This window comes from Juglans regia, chromosome 10 (genome assembly GCF_001411555.2).
Source record: "Juglans regia cultivar Chandler chromosome 10, Walnut 2.0, whole genome shotgun sequence".
Classification (NCBI taxonomy): Eukaryota; Viridiplantae; Streptophyta; class Magnoliopsida; order Fagales; family Juglandaceae; genus Juglans; species Juglans regia.
In genome coordinates, this window is record NC_049910.1 from 37,072,048 (window position 1) to 37,095,805 (window position 23,758).

The 23,758-nt window shown below is 37.1% G+C and overlaps 3 protein-coding genes and 1 pseudogene across 5 annotated transcripts; 2 read left to right on the forward strand and 2 right to left on the reverse strand.

Annotated features, from left to right (window-relative positions):
• The first annotated feature begins 152 nt into the window (after positions 1–152).
• Positions 153–21,416, forward strand: LOC109008349. Of its 3 annotated transcripts, none has more exons than XR_004802551.1 (5): positions 153–436; positions 1,081–1,162; positions 1,420–1,578; positions 1,846–2,016; positions 20,909–21,018. XR_004802551.1 is itself a non-coding variant. In XM_035694645.1 (5 exons), exons 1-5 carry the CDS (start codon positions 242–244, stop codon positions 21,309–21,311), a joined length of 579 nt encoding a protein of 192 aa, XP_035550538.1. In that variant the 5' UTR covers positions 153–241; the 3' UTR covers positions 21,312–21,416. The 3 variants fall into 3 exon arrangements, 2 of the variants coding, with proteins under 2 accessions (XP_035550538.1, XP_035550537.1); XM_035694645.1 differs by lacking the exon at positions 1,846–2,016 and adding an exon at positions 21,307–21,416 and having other exon boundaries at positions 20,909–21,046; XM_035694644.1 differs by lacking the exons at positions 1,846–2,016; positions 20,909–21,018 and having other exon boundaries at positions 1,420–1,831.
• Positions 4,728–8,302, reverse strand: LOC118349569 (annotated as a pseudogene).
• LOC109012589 (exopolygalacturonase-like) lies at positions 9,546–11,499 on the forward strand. Its single transcript, XM_035694642.1, has 4 exons — positions 9,546–9,882; positions 10,008–10,316; positions 10,470–10,985; positions 11,118–11,499. Exons 1-4 carry the CDS (start codon positions 9,721–9,723, stop codon positions 11,349–11,351), a joined length of 1,221 nt encoding a protein of 406 aa, XP_035550535.1. The 5' UTR covers positions 9,546–9,720; the 3' UTR covers positions 11,352–11,499.
• Positions 21,417–21,930: 514 nt separating the features above from the next.
• LOC118349722 (exopolygalacturonase-like) lies at positions 21,931–22,490 on the reverse strand. Its single transcript, XM_035695271.1, has 2 exons — positions 22,380–22,490; positions 21,931–22,254 (listed from the first exon to the last, which is right to left on the reverse strand). The coding sequence occupies exons 1-2, from the start codon at positions 22,488–22,490 to the stop codon at positions 21,931–21,933; spliced, it is 435 nt and encodes a 144-aa protein (XP_035551164.1).
• Positions 22,491–23,758: the final 1,268 nt, after the last annotated feature.

The window sequence follows — 23,758 nt, forward strand, 5'->3', positions numbered from 1 at the left end:
GACGTGAATAAGCCAGAGTGATATCAGATATGACGCCTTTATTCGGATATATGATGAATCAATGCAAGCCACTGAACCAGTGAGTTAAATGTGGCTAAAATTTCACTTCAAAATTTTTTTAAATCAATATTTTATTTTTTATATTTGACATTTTTATCGTTTAATTTTTTTTCCTCTTTCTTCAACTGTGACTGCAACCGTTCCAACTGCTTCAACGTTTCATTTTTCTGGCAAAACCAAAATGGCTTCTGTAATGTTCGCACAATCAGCAGCAATAACAAGAGGCAGAGATGAAGTATATGTAGTAGCTGTTCCTCTAAGGGCCACAAAAGGACCAGCCCAGTTGCTTATGTCTGCTGCCTACTCTCTCAATCTCTGGGATTTACAGCATTTTATGGTTCTCATCAAACCCTCCTCGCCACTTCCTTCTTCTCAGGTTCTTTCCCCTCCAATTTCCACCCTGGTTTTTTCATTTCTTCTTGATGCGGTGCTGAAAGTGATAAAAAAAAAAAAATCTTACCTTGGCTATCTTAACATTTCATTACTCGGGACTTTGTACGATGGATATGTTATTGTCTAAGTTCAAATTTCCTTTTGGGAAATAGGAATTGAGTCGCTCTGAGTCTCTCCTATTCAATCCTGGTATGGGTTTCTGATATATTTTCTGTTTTGGTTTGTTTTTTGTTGATTTTGCTTGTGATAGCACTCCCTTTGTGTGGGAGTGAATAATTTGAAATAATACTCATACTCAATATTGCAAAGATTGATTCTTTTGTTTCTTTAAACTTTTCCCGCATTAATGAATATCCATGTTCTCATCTGTCGCGGAAATTATTATGAAGAGCTTATACTAAGACGCGTCACTCATTTATTTTAAGCACTCCCATCCTTAATATACCTTGGAAAAAGCTTGCTTCGTGCTGTATAAGTTGGATGTTTAGAGGCATGGACTGAGACGTTAACTTCATTCTGTGTTAGGAATTCATATAGCGACCTATAGAAAGTGTGACTTCGCTGTGTTAAAATCTTTTTGCATTAAAGCATTGAAAAAGTTCTAATCCGATTGATTCTCTTTTCCAGGCCGTGGTTTTTGACTTCCAACCTCAAGATCCTGAAAATATATATGTGGCTCTTGATGTTATATCCGGTAGAGCAGTACCAGGTTAGGCCTAAATCGTACCATAACTTTCATGCCTGAATAGTTCTGCTTGCCGTGCTGATGTATGAATATTGAGTCTCATTAGAATGTCTGAGTTTCCGTAACATTCATGATGCAAATTGCAATATCTAAAATGGTGTAGAACACTTGGACCTGTCTAATATGTGTGGCCAGAAGCCAGTAACAACTGTTTGGTCCAACAATTTGACATAGGTTTTTCATAAACCGAATGCTAGACTTAACATGTCCTTTTCTGTTAGGAGTTATTCTTATGAGAAAGTTGAAAAATCTACCAACAAGGAAATGCTGGTATGTTGGATCTTTGCCAGTGGATGCGGTAGATATAGCATGTAATTTCAACAAAAGCTGGGAAACTGATTTGAGGGTCGGTCAACATGACTGTCGAGATTATACCAATGGTAATAGCATATCTGTTGTCCTACTTTTGTGTGTGTGTGTGTGTGTGTGTGTGTGTGTGTGTGTGTACTCTTATGCAAAGGGCAATCAAGAAGAATTTAGTGTCTGCAAAAGTGTCAGCAATGCTTTTTTTTTTTTTTTTTTGTTCTTTTGCATAGTAGAATGCCATCAACGTTTTGGTGGAGTTTAGATGGTTCATCCAGATGATCTTACCTCTCAATATTTTTCAATTCTAGCCTTCCTTTAATTACTTTTTGTCAACTTGGAAGGATTGGTTGAGTACCTCACTGGCCAAAAAGATGTCTTGGAGTGCTTGAGAAGCAGCACTGGTGGTCTGGGGTAACCAATCAACTCGCGAGGCTATTTTACAACAGATAATATTCTATCATTTTCTTCAAGGGTGTATACCGATCAAATGATATACCATGTTCTTTCACAAGGTATATTCAGTCTCTCATTTCTAACTACTATTTGTGTGCACGTGTGTGTTGCTTTGGGGAGTGACCACCATATGATGCCATACAATGGGTATATGTAGACTACAATTGATGCCTTAAAATGGATGTGTTAAAAAGCAGGGTACTTAAGACACACCAATGACTATTGTATAATCCGCTGAGGGGAAAAAGGTTATATTTGAGGAAAAAAGGGACCCTCCCAGACTGGGGAAGACTGTATTTGACTAGAATGTATGGGAGATGGTAGATACTAAAATGAAATTTTGGGAGAGAAGAGTGAAGATGTTGGCATGGATGAACATGAGCAAAGGTCGTTGAAGGCTAATGCATCCAAAACTATATATTGTAATAAATAATTTGGATTTCAAATTTACGACTTAACTCTTCATGGGGCATCAAATGCCACATTCAGATGTTCATAATCACATACATTATAGGTATTGGTGATAGATATTGCAAATAAACAGAGAAAAAAAAATCCTGCGCATTGCAGTAAGAAAGCAAACTCACAGGGGAAGAAGCATCTACTTCGCCTTTTTAGAATTTCAAGCATCAATGGAGGTGTCAATCCAGTTAAGGTTACCCACATGTACAACTGCTTGAAACCGCTTTGGTATTTTCTGAAACATAACGTCTTTACTTTCCAATTTTTTTTTTAATTTTTTTCCTGTAAATAGAGCTTCATTACCTGAAAATAGAGTACAACATAGTTCATCCTAAGTACATAACATATTACAGCCCAGATGAATTGATATTAGAGACTGGTGGGTCTTTGCCACTATGAAAGTAGGGGTATGCTTCCATAAAGGTTATTGGAAGCTGCCCATTGCGCAATAGAATGTGCACATCGATTTATATCTCGATGATTTTTCCTAGCTTGCTAACTTTGAAACTTGCTCAAGAGTTGCCTTATATCCTTTATTAGGGGCTGAACAGTCCAGATTGCTGTAGTTTCAGGATCATTCAATGCTTGTATGGTGATTAATGAGTCTCCTGCAATTACAACCTTTCCAATGCTTCTTTCCGTTGCTTCCTTGACTCCTATAAGCAGTGTTGTGGCTTCTCCTTGATTAGGGTCTTGGCTAGGGATGAGTTCTGTCTGGACAAAGACTGGTGTGTCTTCTTCTGATCTACAGATGGCAGCTGCTACACTGCCAGAGTTTCTGGCCGCCACATCAAAGGTTATGATACAGTGATCTCTAGGTAGTGCTCTCCATTGGTGGCTTTCATTCACTTGTTTAGTGCCCCATGCATAACAATGCTCAGTGAAAGTTTTGATAGTGCCATTAACAAAACTGTTGACACAAGGTTGGGTGTCTTCATGGACTATCTTGTTTCTAAGAAACCATATGCTGTCCATGGCTATGATAGCAAAGATTTGGAAATGATGCTCGTCACTGGTGGAGATATTTAGACTCCTAGAAGGGGTGATTATACATTCTAGCCAATCTTTTATGTCCCTACTTGCAAAGTTAGTGATATCAATTGGCCAAGGGGATTGTCTCCAAAGAATTCTTGAGAAGGGGCAGATGAAGAAAAGATGGCTTTGAGATTCTTCCTCAGTTTTGCATATAGGGCATTTAATGTCCTCTTCACTCAAAGGGATAAACCTTTTCAGGTTATTCTTGGTGGGAATGATGTTGTGACTAACTTTCCAACAGAAGAATCTGAGTTTGTCCTGAATTTGAATTTTCCAAAGTTTTTTCCAGTTAGTGAAATGGTCATTGGAGTTGGTGTGGACTTGGTTCATGGAGAGGGCTACATATGCTGATTTGACTGAAAAGTTCATTGAATTATGGTGCGTCCATCTGATCCTATCTTTTTGCTGATGGTAGTCAAATTGGGCAAGATGTATTTTCTTGATCTCATTCACAGTGTCTTGATGAAAGAGGGCTTGGAGTAGGATTGTATTCCATCTTCTTGGTTCATCCATTATAAGTTCAAAAACAGTAAGGTCAGGGTCTTGGTGAATGGAAGTTGATTTTGGATTGGGTTGGTAGTATGAGAGAGTAGGGATCTAGGGGTTAGTCCAAACTTTAATACTCATTCCATTGTTGACCTGAAAACAGACACTGGTTTTCAGGAAATCCTTTTGCTTAAGGATCCCTTTCCAATTCCAAGAATCAGAGGGTTTAGGACTGATATTGAAGAAGGAAGAATTATTAAAGTATTTCTCAGTGAACATTCTCTTCCAAGTGTTGTCACTCTCATTGACCATCTGCCAACCTAACTTACTAATAAGAGCACTGTTAAAGTTAGAAGTGTTTCTGAGTCCAAGGCCACCGATTGATTTAGGTCTGCAGATGGACTTCCAAGATTTAGGAGTGAAATTGTGAGTTTTTTGAGAAGGATCTCCACCAGAATTTCATAAAAGAACTGTCGATGAAATGGGCGACAACTTTTGGAATTGAGAGGGTGGCCATTTGGTAGGAAGGAATGGAACTTGCTGCTGATCTTATTAAGGTGGTCCTACCAGCTTGCATCATATGAGATCAGAGCTATGCTTTTGCACTCCAACAAGATCTCACCGATCTTCAAGATGCATAAAACTCGAACAAACCTTCTTTTCGAAATGATCTTCGAAATCTCAAAATATTGGTCCTCATCCTTTTCAAGTCCCATAGGCACGTAGTTTCCTATACGGAATTTCTTGTTCAAAGACTCACCCACACCATACTTTTTCATCACCCATATCTCTAGTATCTTGTAGTTGCAATAAACTGCAGCAGAAAGACAACCTCTTAAAACCATCAAATGATATTTATGCATGTTTAAAGCAATACAATCAAGTGTAGGGATCAACCTCATGAAATTGCTCGTCTAAGTCAAACGAGATGATGCTGCACCTTGGGCTGTTTCTACATGGTTGAGTGACCCAATGAAGTCTTCCATTAATTAAGACTTGTGATGGCGGGTGAAGAAGGTGGTAGTCTACCTTTCCCTTACTTCTCCAAGTTGAACCACCAAGAGTGAAGATTTGAACCTCTGAATTCATATTAGTGAGTCTAAGGTTGCATTTGGGTAGTGAGATGATCTCAGATATTCTGTGAATAACATTGAAAAAGTAATGATAAAATATTGAATAGTAGTGAACAGTAGTAAAAAGTAGTAAAAAATAGGTAAAAAGTAATGATAAAATAATGAATAATTGTTATGGTGATATTGCACCCTAGAATTCTGTAACAATAGTAGGGGAGTGTTCTCACTACCCAAACGGAGCCTAAACCCACATTGGTAGTCTCTATCTGCATTCTTATAATACACTTAAGCACCTTGTATTCCTTGGTTGTGGGATGAAACCCAAATCCAAAATCCAGCTCTTGATTCAAATACTGTATGGATTTAGGGAGCACTTGGTAATTCCTGGAGAAGGGATTATGTATGCAGAGTGCATCACTAAACAATGGATCAGATAAGCAGAGCAAACCGTTACATGAGCCTACAACATCAAACTCAGGCCGAGAAAGGCACATGTAGCTTTTTCACCTTTTCCTTCTTGTCGATGCAAGCAGGGAGCTCTACAAAGTAAAGCTGGTTTCTGATTAGATAATCATAATGGAAGATGAGGCATGGATTGCTCTCGCCTATGCGTGTGCTGTGCATATTAACAAGATTAGGATCTTGTGCTAACATGCGCCAACCTTTGCATACAGACTTGAATTGTACTAAAAATGATACAGAAAGCCGTGAAACTATATTCAGGATCATGAGTTCGCATGGGAGACTTTCCATTCCGGCTGTTGGTGGTCCTCCTTCTAGCTTGCTTCTCTTTCTTTCAAGGTCTCTTTCCAAGTCCGAGTCAATGACAATGTGAAGGTTTACAATACAAATTAGGAAAAACAAGAGCAAAGATACCGAGGGAAGACAGCCTGCAAAAAAGTCTGCCGTAAAATGCCCTTTGATAAGAGTTAATATATGAAGAGAAGGAAACCACAAGGGAAGTATGCAAGAGCCAAAGCCGAATAATTTTATTGGAAAAAGGTTGGTTTTTGCTATCCTTAGTGAAAATGAAACAAAGTTCTTTGTCAATGAATTGGTGGCCTTGTTGTCAATGACTCGCCCGTAATCTCAAAAATCAAAAGTGGCGTTTGTACTATCGAAAAAAGTATTACCTCATATTCCCACTTTAGGAGTTTATAGTCAGTTTCGTATTTTGGTATATATCACTGAGAATGTTATTGTCATGAAACTTGAGGCTGGCTCTAGGATCATTTTTCTCCCAAGTTTTTTAATAGGCATTCTCTCAATAGAAACGTGAATGTCTCTTGGACCCGCTTGGGATCACTGAGAATCTGAGATCAATCGACCCTGAAAGGCTGACGACATACCCGAGATTGCTAAACAAAAGGTTCTAGCGGATCATAATGATAAAGTGTGTTCAAACTGACTGGGGGGGAGCATTTAGTTCCCCTCATCCCTTCTTTGGCCAACATGGCATCACACATCGTCTCACATGTCCTCATACCTCCCAACAAAATGGGATTGTGGAACGTAAACATAGGCATATTGTAGAGAGTGGTCTTTCTCTCTTGTCTAAATTTGCGGTTCCTCACTCTTATTGGGATGAAGCATTTTCAATGGCCACTTTTATTATCAATCGATTGCCTACTTCTCCCCTACACACTATTTCTCCGTTAGAAAAATTGTTCAATCAAAAATCAGATTATTCTATTCTCCGCATTTTTTGTTGTGCTTACTGGCCACTTCTTAGACCATACAATCATCACAAAATTGATTTTCGGTCTAAAAAATGTGTCTTCCTTGGATTTAGTATTCATCATCGTGGCTATCAATGTTTGGATATACACTCGGGACGTATCTTTATTTATCGACATGTCCTATTCGATGAGTCTGAATTCCCTTTCACCAATTTGTCTCCATCTAATCACGATAATATTTCTCTTACTTCCACAAGTCAATCCTCATTAAAATCGCATCCCATTTGTTCATAATCAAGCCAAAAATCCATGCAACCAATCACTTCTTCACAGCCACATATCTTGACTTTTCAACTTGGCAATAATATCCTTCCCTCTTCCACGGGTCAAGTCTCATTAAAATCCCATCCAATCCTTCCACAATCAAGGCCACGTGATTCATGCACATCACCTCATTCAGTCTCCCTTCCTTTTTCAGCACAATCACCTTCATCCACTCCTCATATCTCGATCACTACTTCCACAAATCATTCTCCATCATCAAGTGCATATTTGACCGACTCTAATTCCATAGTTTCTTATTCCCATTATTACTCGGTACCTATCCCATCTCAGTCAAATTCCAACTTCAACTCCCAAAATCTCTTTCATTCCGTGGAACCTTCCCCAAATCAAGGACCTTCCTCTCATGCCGGTACAGCTGCTTCTCCTGCATGAGTTCATCCAATGCGCACCCGTGCACAAAATAAAATTTTCAAACCAAAATTTTTTTTTGTTGGTACCATTCCTTATTCAGAACCACAGGCTTTTATGGCAAATACTGATCACATTCCTTATGACCTGGGGTGCTACTCACGTGCTGTCATTTTTGCCCCATGGAGACAAGCCATGGATGATGAGTACTCGACCTTGATGAAAAATGACACATGGCAACTAGTTCCTTTTCAAGAAGGAATGAACTTAATTGGAAACAAATGGGTGTACTGTGTCAAGAGGGATTGCAAGGGCAAGCCGGTTCGCCACAAGGCACGCCTGGTTGCTAAAGGGTACCACCAACAACCTGCATTGACTATGGTGATACTTTTAGTCCCGTGATCAAGCCTACCACTATCCGCTTGGTACTCACTTTCGCCATTTCACAACAATGGCCTATAAGGCAAAATGATATCTCTAATGCCTTCCTTCATGGTTTTCTTGAGGAGGAAGTCTTCATGATTCAACCAACAGGTTATGTTGACAAGACTCTTCCCCATTTATGGGTTAAAGCAGGCCCCTCGTGCGTGGTATGCTAGTTTAAGTGCCAAACTTCTTGACTATGGATTTTACAATTCCAAGTCTGACACCTCATTGTTTATTTTGAACTATCATGGCACCCAACTCTTTGTTCGTGTGTATGTCGATGACATCCTCATTACTCTTTGTTCGTGTGTATGGTGTGACAATCTTGGGGATATGTACTTGTCTGTGAATCCTGTTCTTCATGCTCGAACTAAGCATGTTGAGATCGATTACCATTTTGTCTGGAAGCAAGTTCAAAGGCGTTCATTATCTGTTCATTTTCTACCAAGTGAATCCCAACTCGCAGATGCACTAACCAAATCATTGCCTACTACCAGATTTCAAGATCTACACACCAAGTTGTGCGTCCTCTCACTCTCGCTCAGCTTGAGGGGGAATAATAAGGAAATTAATGCTATCACCGAATGTGCACCAAACAAAGCCATGTGATTCATGCAATAGACCATTATAGGATTGTAGTCTTTCCATGTATAGCCTAGTTTCCTAAAGTTGTATATTCCTTCACCATACACGTGTAATTATATATATAATATATATATATATATATATATATATATATATTGGAATAGACGGAAGATGTCTAAGTTTGGCGAGATTACAAAATTCTTTTCTCTATCAATATTTGTTTACAACTCTAGTTTTATTACTATAAATTTGACATATATGGAATTAATTATTAATTTGGGCAAGTTATATATACGGCTATCAATGATGATCAAATACTAATTGTCTGCTTGCCGCAACTATATATATAATACTAATTGGTGGAACCATAAATCTCTTTGAGGGGCCCAACTTTTCTACAGCGACACATTTATATAAAATAGAAAAATCATAAAAATATAACTGTATATATATATATATATATAAAATTAGATATCAATAATTTGTTACAATATACACGTAGAAATAAAAATTTAAAAATTACAACTTAATATATGTTTTAGATTTTTTACGATAATGTGCCATGGAATAATATTAATCTATTATTATTTTTGTAATGACATATTTAGAATTTATTTTATTCATAGAAACTATCAAGTGGTTTTTTAGAAGATCATCTTAATATGTAAGCTAGTTTGTCTCATACAAAATCTAGATATTTTCAAATCACATTAAGCATATAATAGTATAACTGAGATCACCTTAAATAAATTCTTTTATTGCTCAATGAACTCTAGAGGATAAGACCTCACAACTATTTTTTATATAAATCATCAACTTTAAATGGTTTTTCTTATATTCTCATGACTTTGAATTCCATATATATTAAAAAGCTTAATATTGAATAACAAAAAACTTTGCATGGGATTCATATTAATAAGTTTATTATTTTTCCTAAACTTAGTTTTAATTTAATTTTGATGAGGCCATATCATTGAAAATGGATAATATATATAAATTATATAAAATTAATTTGGGACTATAGGAAAACAAATTGGAGAGAAACATTTCTAGGTATATCGAAGTTTTAGAAACTTTACATGAGGTTTGCTTTGCATGGTATAATTAATCATGTGCATGGTTGGCGCGCGGCCGGTACTAAGATAATTTAGGAAGAAGATTAGATCGTGAAGGCAAAAAATAGTACACATAATTGCGGAAAACCATGCAAAAGGTGGTTTGAGATTTTAGTGGTGATGAGCTTCTGTGTTGCACTATAAATATTGAAACCAAAGTACTACTGGTCAGCCAACTCAGGATCGATCATCTTTTTCCCCCAAATGTCATGTTTTCAAACCAATATTATAATAATAATATCATGGGTTTGAAAATCAATATGGGAAGTACTATAGCATTGCTGTTGTTGTTAGCATATGCTGCCAATGCCCAACCTGGTGTCTTTGATATCAGAAAGTACGGTGGCAAGTCGAATGGAGATATCACCCAGGTACGTACGTACGTACGTATATAGTACTTACGTATATATATTTGCATGCATGCATGCATGCATTAATCTCACTTTCATTATTATTCTAATTAATTTTGTGGGTGTTTAATTAATATATTAATTAGGCTGTGATAAAAGCTTGGCAAGGAGCCTGCCAAACAGCGGGAAGGAGCAAAGTAGTGATTCCAAAAGGGATATACAGAATGGGGGCTGTAACATTTAGTGGACCGTGTAAGGGTAGGATCGAGTTTCAGATTCAAGGAACCGTACAAGCCCCAGGCGGTCGCGGTTACTTCAAGTCGGGAAGTTGGGTCACTTTTTTACGCATTGACGGCTTCACTTTGTCTGGCGGTGGAACTTTTGATGGTAAAGGCAAAAGCGTATGGGGAACGAAATCGTGTTCCGGTATTAAATACTGCGGTGACCTTCCCATCGTAAGTACTACTTAGTAGTAGTACTTCATTTTCAATAACATGATCAATTAATATATATTTTTCCCAACATCTTCTCTTCTTTTTATATTCCTGTAAATTAAGAACGTACGCGCGCGCTTATTCATGAAAATCTACTTTGATCATCATGTACAGAGTCTCAGGTTTGATTTCATCAGCAACGGACTGATTCAGGGCATAACATCTTTGGATAGCAAACAATTCCACATTAATTTGTTGGGTTGCAAAAATGTTACCTTCCAACGCGTAAATATCATAGCACCTGGAAATAGTCCCAACACTGATGGAATTCATCTTGGGCGATCATCTGGAATCAGAATACTCGATACAAAGATTGCAACTGGTGATGATTGTGTTTCCATTGGTGATGGCAGTCGGGATATACTTGTCCAAAGAGTAACTTGTGGACCTGGCCATGGAATCAGCATCGGAAGTCTTGGCAAGTACACGAATGAAGAACCTGTGGTTGGAGTCAAAGTTCTTGATTGCACAATGACAAACACACAGAATGGCGTGAGAATCAAGACATGGCCTAATTCCTTTGCTGGCACCGCCTCTGATCTGCATTTCGAGAATCTCGTCATGAACAATGTCGACTATCCTGTCCTCATAGATCAATCATACTGCCCATGGCGTCAGTGCAAAGCACAAGTACGTACTTACAATATTATATCAAACTACTAGCTAGTTACGTTTTGATCAGCTGTAGACTTCTTAATGTTCAAACTTTATGAATATTACTAATTCTTTAATTTGATGGTGTTTGTTTGATCTGCTATATAGATCCCCTCCAAGATCAAGATCAGCGATGTCAGCTTCAAGAACATAAAAGGTACAGCTAATACAAAGGGGGCAGTGAAGCTTATTTGCAGTAAGGCAGTACCGTGTAAGAATGTGAAGGTCACTGACATAGACATCCGATACCAAGGAAAAGACGGTCCTGCTACTTTCCAATGCACTAATGTCAATCCAACCCTCGGTGGGAAACATAATCCTCTTCCTTGTACGGTTAAATAAATTCCAAAATTAGTTACCGACTGAATTATAATAAGATTATTACAATATAATTTAATTAATTAAACTTCTTGTTCTTGTGTACTACGTTAATATAAGTCATAGAGGTACGAATATCACGTGGGTTCCCAAGCCCACGGGCATTCCAACTGAGGAGTTTCATGGCTCCGAGAAGTGCTGTTCCACAGCCACTGTCGATCTCGCAAAGTTCGTATCACAAGTCGCACCATCCCGAATTTGTTCCACTTGAATACACTTAACCAACCTTCCTTTTGAAATCCCCTCCTCTAAAACCCCTTTTCTCTTTTTGGAAATCCATTGCAACTGATCTACACAGGCCTCAATTCTAGAGAAAGGAGTGATGTCGTTTCATAAATCATAAACATGTGTTTCCACTTCTTACTACTAAGCCCATTTGGCTTTGGCACAACAACCTTCTCAAGGCCGTTGACCTCCTTCCACCACCGTGTCAGGTCTAGTCTCTTCCACCGCCTTGCCCTTAAATTCCTTCTCCCCAGGTACATTTTGATCACTAGAAATAGAAACAGGAGAGGATTTTGGCAAACCGTTAGCTTTGTTTTTCCCTGCAAATGGACGATTACCAAGACCACTACATGCATGAAGCTACACCCATATGGAAAGTCCTTCACTGCAGGCATCTCTAATAGGAGACACAAACCCACACCAGTTCTCCACCTTCAATCATGAATTTTGAGCCTCTGAGCAACAGTTTATCTACTGGCAAAGTAACCCGAACTCACAAATATTCCCCCCACTCCATCTCCCCTTGCTCGTCATCCACCTCCTTAACAACTCTAATTTTCCACCCTGTAAGTGACCCACATACTCAATATGAGCCATTAAAGGAAAATCATGAAACCTTACATAAAATGTAGCCGATGTTAACTGGATCTGCTGGACTTGTCTCCGACTGTCTACTTCAGCCATTAAGACCAGATGTTTATCAAAGGACCAAGGGCTATCACATTTTCCTTATCCCTTATATCTTCGAATTCAACAAGCATGAGAGTGGAATTCAGGTCTCTAAACTTCACCCTTAGCCTCAAATACCATGCTTTCCTCATCGTACTCTTGAAAATATCTTTATTAGAGTGTTTCCCAGTGAACACCTTCATAATCAAGCACTTTACCCCACTTAGAAAAGCATCCGCCAACTTCTCTAATTCCACCACCACCTCTGCATTTTCCTTCCCGGTCAATGAGAGGCACTGGTAGAGATCGTTGAGAGACTCCTCCATAAAACCAATTAAGCCAAACCAAAGAACAGAAACTGCACGGGACGACAGTGGTAATGGCCTCTATGTAGATAACCCACGGGAACCGATAGAGGAAAAAACCTTATCCTAGAATTAAGTCATGATTAATCTCACTTGTAGATTTTCTATTATCTACATCACTTTCAAAATCAACATCATTATAGCCGATTAATTCTAAATTTCTAATTCTAAAGCACAATTTTATATTTTTGGTACCTAGATCACTGATTGCAAAGTCATTTTTTCATATTCTCATATGGCTTTAGTGTTTTTAATGTATATAAGGTCATTTATTGGTTAGAAGAAAAGTTATATACCTTTTCCAGACCCAGAATTTCCTTCCATTTAGTTTTTCAATCCTCGAGGGATCAATACTTTCCTTCGGTGCCACTAATAAAAAACCTTAATATTAACAATAAAGATACAACAATAATAGATGTGTTTTCACATAAGTTGAATAATGTAAGTATTGCCTTGGTCGAGTGTTCCCATGAAGTTTTCTTGAAGTTTATCCTCTTTCAAGGAGTTTCTTGTGATTTTCAGCAATAAAAAATGTTCTAAAAAGATTTGACACATAACAAGAAGAGTAACAGCCTTTGAACGGACCCAATTGGGTTTAAAATGACTCAAAATGGCCAAAAACACCAAAATTAGTCTGAACCGGTCAAAAACCTAATTCAAACGTCTTAGACAGAGCTCAGGCACAATGGACCAGTCAGTGGCTCTATACTTGTCTCCACTCACAGCTCGACATGCGAGTTCAATATGTGGGTCGGCTCGATTCTTGGAATGATGTCATGTTCAATTTTGTTTGGAATGAAACCATTTGTTGCCGGAGTAGAATCTATAGGTGTAAAACAAAGAGGTTGAGTGTAGGCCTGCATGGTTGGCTGTGTACCCTGATAAGAAAGGTCGAGCCTATGGTAACACTGCACTGCATTGTGGCCATTCTTGCCACATACTTGACAAACCATTTGTGATCCTCTAGAATAATGTCCTTGGGAGCCCCCTTCCATGACCACGATTGCCTTGGCCTCGATTGTTAGGAAATGAGCGTTGGACATGTCTACCTCCACAGCCACGAGTTTGAGTATGGCGAGTTACAATATTCACTGATCCAATAGAGATATCAAGAGCAGTATTGTGCTGCTCAAGTCTTAATTCAAAACTCATTAAGTGAGCAAATGCATCTTCAAGAGAGACTTGATTAACCCGAGTTGAGAGAGAGGTGACTATGGAGTTGTATGTAGAATCTAGGTTTGCAAGTAGATATGTCAGAAATTCTGAGTCTCGAAGGGGCTCTCCCATTGCAGCCAATGTATCGGCAAACGATTTCACTTTCTGATAATACTCAGAAATGGACATATTACCCTTCTTGAGGGTTGATAGTTCAATGTGAATTTCTACCACGCGTGCTGGGGTATGGTTAGAGAACATTCGCTCAAGAGCATTCCACACATCCTTGGAAGTTTCAAGTCCTACCATGTGGGTAATAACTGATTCTGAGAGAGAGGACATTAGAACATCGAGTATGACTTTATCCTGATTGTACCAGTGAGAGTACTCAGGATTTGGAGCAGTTTGAATTTTTTCATTTTCTTTGGACGTGATATGAAGAATTGGCGGTGGACATGGGATTGTGCCATCTACATATCTGATCAATTGTTGGCCTCTAAGGTACGGTAGGATTTGGGCTCGCCAAAGGAGGTAATTATCCTTTGTCAATTTTATAATGACAGGATTTTGTAGGTTCAGGATGGAGATGGATGCTATCTGGGAAGCAATGGAGGACTGTGAGGTTCAAGAAGAACCGATAGAGTGAAATGAGGCCATTGGAAAGGAAAAAAAAAAAATCTTTAGACGTTTGTCTTTTAGTTGGCTCTTGATACCATAAACAAGTATTGATAGAGAAAAGAATTTTGTAATCTCACCAAACTTAGACATCTGTCATCTATTCCAATATATATATATATATATATATATATATATATAATTACACGTGTAAGGTGAAGGAATATACAGCTTTAGGAAACTAGGTTATACATGGAAAGACTACAATCCTATATTGGTCTATTGCATGAATCACGTGGCCTTGGTGCACATTCGGTGATAGCATTAATTTCCTTATCGCAACTTTTTCACTTGAGCTTACTTTCAAGGGAACAAAAGAATTCATTTAGATTTGCTAATTATATAGGTCCTTATATATATATATATATATATATATATATATATATATATATATATACCACGTAAAGTTATGATGCAGGGGGATTTGAATTTGATGATGTTGAGTTGATTGATTCTCTGTTGATAGCACTGTAACTCTAGAAGATAGATCATCTTAAATATGGTAGAAAAAAGTGAAGACTACTCGGATTGAGCTAATATTACTCACGTGAAGTATTTTGACAATAACTTTGGCTATATGTATTAAAAATTATGAATCCCACATATTACCACAATTCAGAAATATTTTAAGCGCGCAAGTCATGGACACCAGGCTGCATGCATTCAGCGGTCCCCGTTTCGACCTTGAAGTCAAAATTTTTTTCCCTTAAATCTTCAATTTAAGTTATTTGCTCCTTTTATAATAATTTTTGTTGTTACTTTTTTGAAATGATTCTTATTTTGATTTGGTCTAGATTTTTGATGAGATATTATTTTATTACGTTTTCTATTTTTATACAAAAATTGAGATTTTTCCATTTTGGAAAATATTATTAGAATCTCCGATTTCCTTACCTATTGAGCACAACCTGTGGTTTCAGAACCAATTTTCGGATTTTATAAACAAACCATATTTTCAAAGTTTTATCTATGTGTTGCATATTTTCTCAATCTCAATCCTCAGTCTCTGTTGATCATAAACTAGCCGTCAAAATATATCTATTCTAACTAAATTCTAGTTGTTACAATTCAAATTGGATTATATATAGTACTATTACGGGATTTTTCAAATAAAATTGACTTATAGCATATATTAATCCGTTACCATGAGATGTGATAAATGTTGAATTGTTAAATGGCCGGGGCACACATGAGGTTGCAAAATTCAAACATTTTAATTTCTATATATCAATGGTTGGGGTTGTTTAGGGGTGTAAGTAAAAATTGGAAAATCGGTTGAACTGGACCGTACCAGCGGTCCAGTTTGTTAGCGGTGTAGTGCAGTACTAGTTCTTAAGAATCGAAACCGGTCATAAACCTGTGCAGTGCTGATTTTCATATTTTAAAAACCGGTATAAACCAAACAAGACCAGTATATATAATTTTAATTTTTTATATTATATTATATGCTAAATTGCTAATTAATATAACATGAAATTCTAATATTATTATTCAAGTCTATTAATCTTATAATATAAAATTAATATAACATTTTATGTAAGTTAGACACTACTTATACTATTATAATTAGACACTATTTATAGTATTTTAATATTATTATTCAAGTTTATTACTCTCACTAATAAGTTAGACATTACTTATACTATACTAATATAATTGAACATTAATGAATTAGTAATTGTTAATAATAAGAACTAAATTCTAATAATTAAGTTTAGAATTGAAAAATTATAATACTAAACTTATATAGTGTCACACGTGTAAACGATAAACTGGAAAATCAGATCAAACCGGACTAAAACTGAAAAATCGAAAGTTCCTGTTTCGGTGATGAATCCATCTGTATCGGTTCTTAAATTTTCAAAATCAATGTATACCGGTTCGGTTAACAAATTTGTCCAAAATGGGGCCGAATCGTTCCGGTTACACTCCTAGGATTGTTTTATAATCCAATGATAATATAAACTTAGAAAAAAGAGTATGAGTTATAATAAAAGGTCAAAAATAAAATGACGGTACTTTCCATTTACGGAGCCAAAGTGAGAAAAGTGATTGCGATAGATTAAGAGTTCTTCCAATGAAATGATCTCTTGTTACAAAAGTTTATGTTATTAAATAGAGGTACATTATTAAATTTATAATATGGAAACTTCATAAATTACACCACCATCCTACTGTTATCCAACTATGTAGATTTGAGGGATTATGATCACACACCAAACAGTGTACCTTTTGGATTTACATCCTCTCTATAGTGATTGTTCCTATAGGGGTGTTAGTTGAGAAAGTGTCAAGTGGGCATTGGTTGTGCGATCTGCCAACAAGTGCCTTGTGGTCTATAAACTAATACAGACCGTTTGTGCACAATTTGAGTACTTGCAATTCTTATGTCCATTATCAATCTATGAGACAAATACCCTACTGAGATTGTCACCATTTTGTGAAAACACCAACAACTATTTTTGTTCTTCATTTTCTAACATTGGTATCTGAGACACTTCAAGAGGCATCAAAGAAGTCCAAATCATGGTGGAAGGGATCGCCCGAAACAGGGAAGTCCAAAAATTCTTCAGAAAATTTTCTTGCTGGTTGCCAGATTCCCTTGCCCCCCAAGGGGTAGAGTGTTGGGGACACTTCAAACGTTACACATTGCTGTCCATCATGCCAGAAGAGGGTGAAAGTTGGAGTTTTTTGGAATTGGCCCCCAGTCTGGGTAAGGAAGAAGACAACACTCTTGGTCGAAATGATGTTGTTTCGACCAACAGTCATCAGAATTGAAATAATTATGTACTAAACAACATTGTCGCTTAGTCGACTAAGGAGAAAAATGATCAAAGCGTCTTTTTTTGCTTTACACCTGTAGATTCTACTCCGACAACAAATGGTGTCGTTCCAAACAAAATTGAACATGACATCATTCCAAGAATCGAGCTGACCCACGTATTGAACTCGCATGCCGAGCTGTGAGTGGAGACAAGTACAGAGCCACTGACTGGTCCATTGTGCCGAAGCTCGGTCTAGCCGTTTGAATCAGTTTTTTGACCGGTTCAGACCAATTTTGGTGTTTTTGGCCATTTTGAGTCATTTTAAACCCAATTTTGGTGTTTTTGGCCATTTTGAGTCATTTCAAAAGCCGTTTCGGTTCTTGTTATGTGTCAAATCTTTTTAGAACATTTTTTATTGCTGAAAATCACAAGAAACTCCTTGAAAGAGGATAAACTTCAAGAAAACTTCATGGGAACACTCGACCAAGGCAATACTTACATTATTCAACTTATGTGAAAACATATATATTATGTTGTATCTTTATTGTTAATATTAAGGTTTTTTATTAGTGGCAACGAAGGAAAGTATTGATCCCTCGAGGATTGAAAAACTAAATGGAAGGAAATTCTGGGTCTGGAAAAGGTATATAACTTTTCTTCAAACCAATAAAAGACCTTATATACATTAAAAACACTAAAGCCATATGAGAATATGAAAAATGACTTTGCAATCAGTGATCTAGGTACGAAAAATATAAAATTGTGCTTTAGAATAAAAAATTTAGAATTAATCGGCTATAATGACGTTGATTTTGAAAGTGATGTAGATAATAGAAAATCTACAAGTGAGATTAATCATGACTTAATTCTAGGATAAGGTTTTTTCCTCTCTAGGTTCCCGTGGGTTATCTACATAGAGGCCATTACCACTGCCGTCTCGTGCAGTTTCTGTTCTTGGTTTGGCTTAATTGGTTTTATGGAGGAGTCTCTCAACGATCTCTACCAGCGCCTCTCATTGACCGAGAAGGAAAATGCGGAGGTGGTGGTGGAATCAGAGAAGTTGGCGGATGCTTTTCTAAGTGGGGTAAAGTGCTTGATTATGAAGGTGTTCACTGCGAAACACTATAATAAAGATATTTTCAAGAGTACGATGAGGAAAGCATGGCATTTGGGGCTAGGGGTGAAGTTTAGAAACCGGAATTCCACTCTCATGCTTGTTGAATTCGAAGATATAAGGGATAAGGAAAATGTGCTCCACAAGAGCCCTTGGTCTTTTGATAAACATATGGTCTTAATGTCTAAAGTTGATAGTCGGAGACAAGTCCAGCTGATCCAGTTAACATCGGCTACATTTTATGTAAGGCTTCATGATTTACCTTTAATGGCTTACTGGGTGGGAAATTGGAGTTGTTAAGGAGGTGGATGATGAGGAAGGGGAGATGGACTGGGGGGAATATTTGCTAGATCGAGTTACTTTTCCAGTAGATAAACCGTTGCTCAGCGGCTTGAAATTCATGATTGAAGGTGGAGAACCGGTGTGGGAGAAAGCCGTGAAACTATATTCAGGATCATGAGTTCGCATGGGAGACTTTCCATTCTAGCTTGCTTCTCTTTCTTTCAAGGTCTCTTTCCAAGTCCGAGTCAATGACAATGTGAAGGTTTACAATACAAATTAGGAAAAACAAGAGCAAAGATACCGAGGGAAGACAGCCTGCAAAAAAGTCTGCAGTAAAATGCCCTTTGATAAGAGTTAATATATGAAGAGAAGGAAACCACAAGGGAAGTATGCAAGAGCCAAAGCCGAATAATTTTATTGGAAAAAGGTTGGTTTTTGCTATCCTTAGTGAAAATGAAACAAAGTTCTTTGTCAATGAATTGGTGGCCTTGTTGTCAATGACTCGCCCGTAATCTCAAAAATCAAAAGTGGCGTTTGTACTATCGAAAAAAGTATTACCTCATATTCCCACTTTAGGAGTTTATAGTCAGTTTCGTATTTTGGTATATATCACTGAGAATGTTATTGTCATGAAACTTGAGGCTGGCTCTAGGATCATTTTTCTCCCAAGTTTTTTAATAGGCATTCTCTCAATAGAAACGTGAATGTCTCTTGGACCCGCTTGGGATCACTGAGAATCTGAGATCAATCGACCCTGAAAGGCTGACGACATACCCGAGATTGCTAAACAAAAGGTTCTAGCGGATCATAAGAACCTAGCATCGGGGGTTAACACGTTGGTTTTGAGACGTAGGGCACGATGGACGTTTCAATTTCCCTAAGGATAAAAATCTCTTCAACAAAAGTGTGCCCTTTTGATAAAAGGTGCAAGGAGCGAAACGACATTCATCATGCTCGATGGAATTGCAAAGTTACCTTGTTGCTCATGTACTTGATCAACCACTCACTAAATTGGGTACCGTATAAAGAAGTTGACGATTCGTTTAAAGATTGTCATAAATTGAATGTCTGAATATTCTCAAGCCAAAACAACAGGAGCATTGTTCGGTGGATCAAAGAAATTCATGAAGTGCGTCTACAAAGGAAAATTAAGGCATTTTCGTTTATGATTGACTGATGTGTACGTAACTTTCATTAGTTCTGTTGCATCTTCTGTTTATTTCATGTTTAAGGCCTTTTTTTTTCTTTTTTCTTTTTATGTTGAACGTGAGTGAGTCACTCTTCCCGCTATCTCTGTCACCTAATCCACAAGCCTCTCTCTTTTGTGTGAATCCGCGTCTTGTCCCAGCTCCCCACTCCCTTCCCCCTGTTTCCCCGGTCTGGTCCCTGTGTGCTTATCATTTCACAAACATTTTATTCTTCTTGTATAGATCACTTGATAAACTCCACGTGTCTCTATAACTACTCATGCCTAATTTTAAACTAGGGAACAAAGAAAATAACGAGGACGATTACAGAGAGAAATCATTATCGAGATGGAAGCTTTTTTGTAATAGAATTTTGTACATGCACTAAGTTACTTGATAGTGATCAATTTTCAACATACAACAAAGTTAGTTTCCTTTAATCTTCTAATCAGGATTATTAAAATAGCATCATCGTACCCAAGAGGTGAAGAAAAGGAATAAAATTAGAAAGTACTTCTCAATAATATTATCAAGAGGTTTTTATTGGAACGGCCTTCATTCCCATCTTTTTTTTACCTTCCCACTTTAATTCAATGCGAAGTAATTGGTAATTAGGTAGAAAAAGAAAATCACTTGTTTGTGTTCTTAAGGTTCGCATGCTGCATGTTTGACTACCTTGGAATAATATCAGTATTGAGAATTAGCTAGGTGCGTTCGATCTTGATGAAGCTTAGCGCTGATGAAGCAAGCATGTTAATTTGTTGTTAAGTCCATATATAAGCTATGGGTTAGTGCTTTTGATCCGTTTGTTTTTACTTCTTATAGTAGTTGGACGTTTTGGTCTTCAAGGTCGGGGCTGTTGCAATATATCTGAAGTTATAACATCTTGCATGTCTCTTTCCATCAACATTATCAACTTCATCACTTCCATAACCACAATTGATCATGTATTTTACGACAAACAAACTGCATGAATGCATGCATGCATGCAAGATTATATATATATTAACGTAGTACACAAGAACAAGAAGTTTAATTAAATTATATTGTAATGATCTTATTGTGATTTATTTGGTAACTTTAGGAATTTATTTAACCGTACAAGGAGGAGGATTATGTTTCCCACCGAGGGTTGGATTGACATTAGTGCATTGGAAAGTAGCAGGACCGTCTTTTCCTTGGTATCGGATGTCTATGTCAGTGACCTTCACATTCTTACACGGTACTGCCTTACTGCAAATAAGCTTCACTGCCCCCTTTGTATTAGCTGTACCTTTTATGTTCTTGAAGCTGACATCGCTGATCTTGATCTTGGAGGGGATCTATATAGCAGATCAAACAAACACCATCAAATTAAAGAATTAGTAATATTCATAAAGTTTGAACATTAAGAAGTCTACAGCTGATCAAAACGTAACTAGCTAGTAGTTTGATATAATATTGTAAGTACGTACTTGTGCTTTGCACTGACGCCATGGGCAGTATGATTGATCTATGAGGACAGGATAGTCGACATTGTTCATGACGAGATTCTCGAAATGCAGATCAGAGGCGGTGCCAGCAAAGGAATTAGGCCATGTCTTGATTCTCACGCCATTCTGTGTGTTTGTCATTGTGCAATCAAGAACTTTGACTCCAACCACAGGTTCTTCATTCGTGTACTTGCCAAGACTTCCGATGCTGATTCCATGGCCAGGTCCACAAGTTACTCTTTGGACAAGTATATCCCGACTGCCATCACCAATGGAAACACAATCATCACCAGTTGCAATCTTTGTATCGAGTATTCTGATTCCAGATGATCGCCCAAGATGAATTCCATCAGTGTTGGGACTATTTCCAGGTGCTATGATATTTACGCGTTGGAAGGTAACATTTTTGCAACCCAACAAATTAATGTGGAATTGTTTGCTATCCAAAGATGTTATGCCCTGAATCAGTCCGTTGCTGATGAAATCAAACCTGAGACTCTGTACATGATGATCAAAGTAGATTTTCATGAATAAGCGCGCGTACGTTCTTAATTTACAGGAATATAAAAAGAAGAGAAGATGTTGGGAAAAATATATATTAATTGATCATGTTATTGAAAATGAAGTACTACTACTACGTAGTACTTACGATGGGAAGGTCACCGCAGTATTTAATACCGGAACACGATTTCGTTCCCCATACGCTTTTGCCTTTACCATCAAAAGTTCCACCGCCAGACAAAGTGAAGCCGTCAATGCGTAAAAAAGTGACCCAACTTCCCGACTTGAAGTAACCGCGACCGCCTGGGGCTTGTACGGTTCCTTGAATCTGAAACTCGATCCTACCCTTACACGGTCCACTAAATGTTACAGCCCCCATTCTGTATATCCCTTTTGGAATCACTACTTTGCTCCTTCCCGCTGTTTGGCAGGCTCCTTGCCAAGCTTTTATCACAGCCTAATTAATATATTAATTAAACACCCACAAAATTAATTAGAATAATAATGAAAGTGAGATTAATGCATGCATGCATGCATGCAAATATATATACGTAAGTACTATATACGTACGTACGTACGTACCTGGGTGATATCTCCATTCGACTTGCCACCGTACTTTCTGATATCAAAGACACCAGGTTGGGCATTGGCAGCATATGCTAACAACAACAGCAATGCTATAGTACTTCCCATATTGATTTTCAAACCCATGATATTATTATTATAATATTGGTTTGAAAACATGACATTTGGGGGAAAAAGATGATCGATCCTGAGTTGGCTGACCAGTAGTACTTTGGTTTCAATATTTATAGTGCAACACAGAAGCTCATCACCACTAAAATCTCAAACCACCTTTTGCATGGTTTTCCGCAATTATGTGTACTATTTTTTGCCTTCACGATCTAATCTTCTTCCTAAATTATCTTAGTACCGGCCGCGCGCCAACCATGCACATGATTAATTATACCATGCAAAGCAAACCTCATGTAAAGTTTCTAAAACTTCGATATACCTAGAAATGTTTCTCTCCAATTTGTTTTCCTATAGTCCCAAATTAATTTTATATAATTTATATATATTATCCATTTTCAATGATATGGCCTCATCAAAATTAAATTAAAACTAAGTTTAGGAAAAATAATAAACTTATTAATATGAATCCCATGCAAAGTTTTTTGTTATTCAATATTAAGCTTTTTAATATATATGGAATTCAAAGTCATGAGAATATAAGAAAAACCATTTAAAGTTGATGATTTATATAAAAAATAGTTGTGAGGTCTTATCCTCTAGAGTTCATTGAGCAATAAAAGAATTTATTTAAGGTGATCTCAGTTATACTATTATATGCTTAATGTGATTTGAAAATATCTAGATTTTGTATGAGACAAACTAGCTTACATATTAGAATAAAAGATGATCTTCTAAAAAACCACTTGATAGTTTCTATGAATAAAATAAATTCTAAATATGTCATTACAAAAATAATAATAGATTAATATTATTCCATGGCACATTATCGTAAAAAATCTAAAACATATATTAAGTTGTATTTTTTAGATTTTTATTTCTACGTGTATATTGTAACAAATTATTGATATCTAACTTTATATATATACAGTTATATTTTTATGATTTTTCTATTTAATATAAACGTGTCACTGAAGAAAAGTTGGGCCTCTCAAAGAGATTTATGGTTCCACCACTGTAGCAAAAAACCATCAGTTGCTTGGTGGCCTGTACTGTTGCATAAGCTGCTGCATTTGGAGTTGCATGTCTTCTGAACTCTTCTTGTTGTTCTTCATGTTGTTTGAGGCGCATCTCCATATCTACTTATTTTGCCAATTGAGCCTTTAACTAATGCTGTCTTGCAGTCAATTCTTCGATTTTGGAATTCACATTCTCTAGCGCTATAGAAGTCATAGATGCATTCCCAGAAGAAGAGGAAGAGGGAGAAG

Excerpts from the sequence above, each read along its gene's own strand:
- LOC109012589 (XM_035694642.1), top strand. The coding sequence starts at position 9,721 with ATGTTTTCAAACCAATATTATAATAATAATATCATGGGTTTGAAAATC. Across the intron at positions 10,317-10,469 it reads ACTGCGGTGACCTTCCCATC|AGTCTCAGGTTTGATTTCAT; the intron begins GTAAGTACTACT and ends CATCATGTACAG. Across the intron at positions 10,986-11,117 it reads GGCGTCAGTGCAAAGCACAA|ATCCCCTCCAAGATCAAGAT; the intron begins GTACGTACTTAC and ends TCTGCTATATAG.
- LOC118349722 (XM_035695271.1), bottom strand. The coding sequence starts at position 22,490 with ATGGGAAGTACTATAGCATTGCTGTTGTTGTTAGCATATGCTGCCAAT. Across the intron at positions 22,255-22,379 it reads CGAATGGAGATATCACCCAG|GCTGTGATAAAAGCTTGGCA; the intron begins GTACGTACGTAC and ends TATATTAATTAG.
- LOC109008349 (XM_035694644.1), top strand. The coding sequence starts at position 242 with ATGGCTTCTGTAATGTTCGCACAATCAGCAGCAATAACAAGAGGCAGA. Across the intron at positions 437-1,080 it reads CGCCACTTCCTTCTTCTCAG|GCCGTGGTTTTTGACTTCCA; the intron begins GTTCTTTCCCCT and ends TCTCTTTTCCAG. Across the intron at positions 1,163-1,419 it reads ATCCGGTAGAGCAGTACCAG|GAGTTATTCTTATGAGAAAG; the intron begins GTTAGGCCTAAA and ends CTTTTCTGTTAG.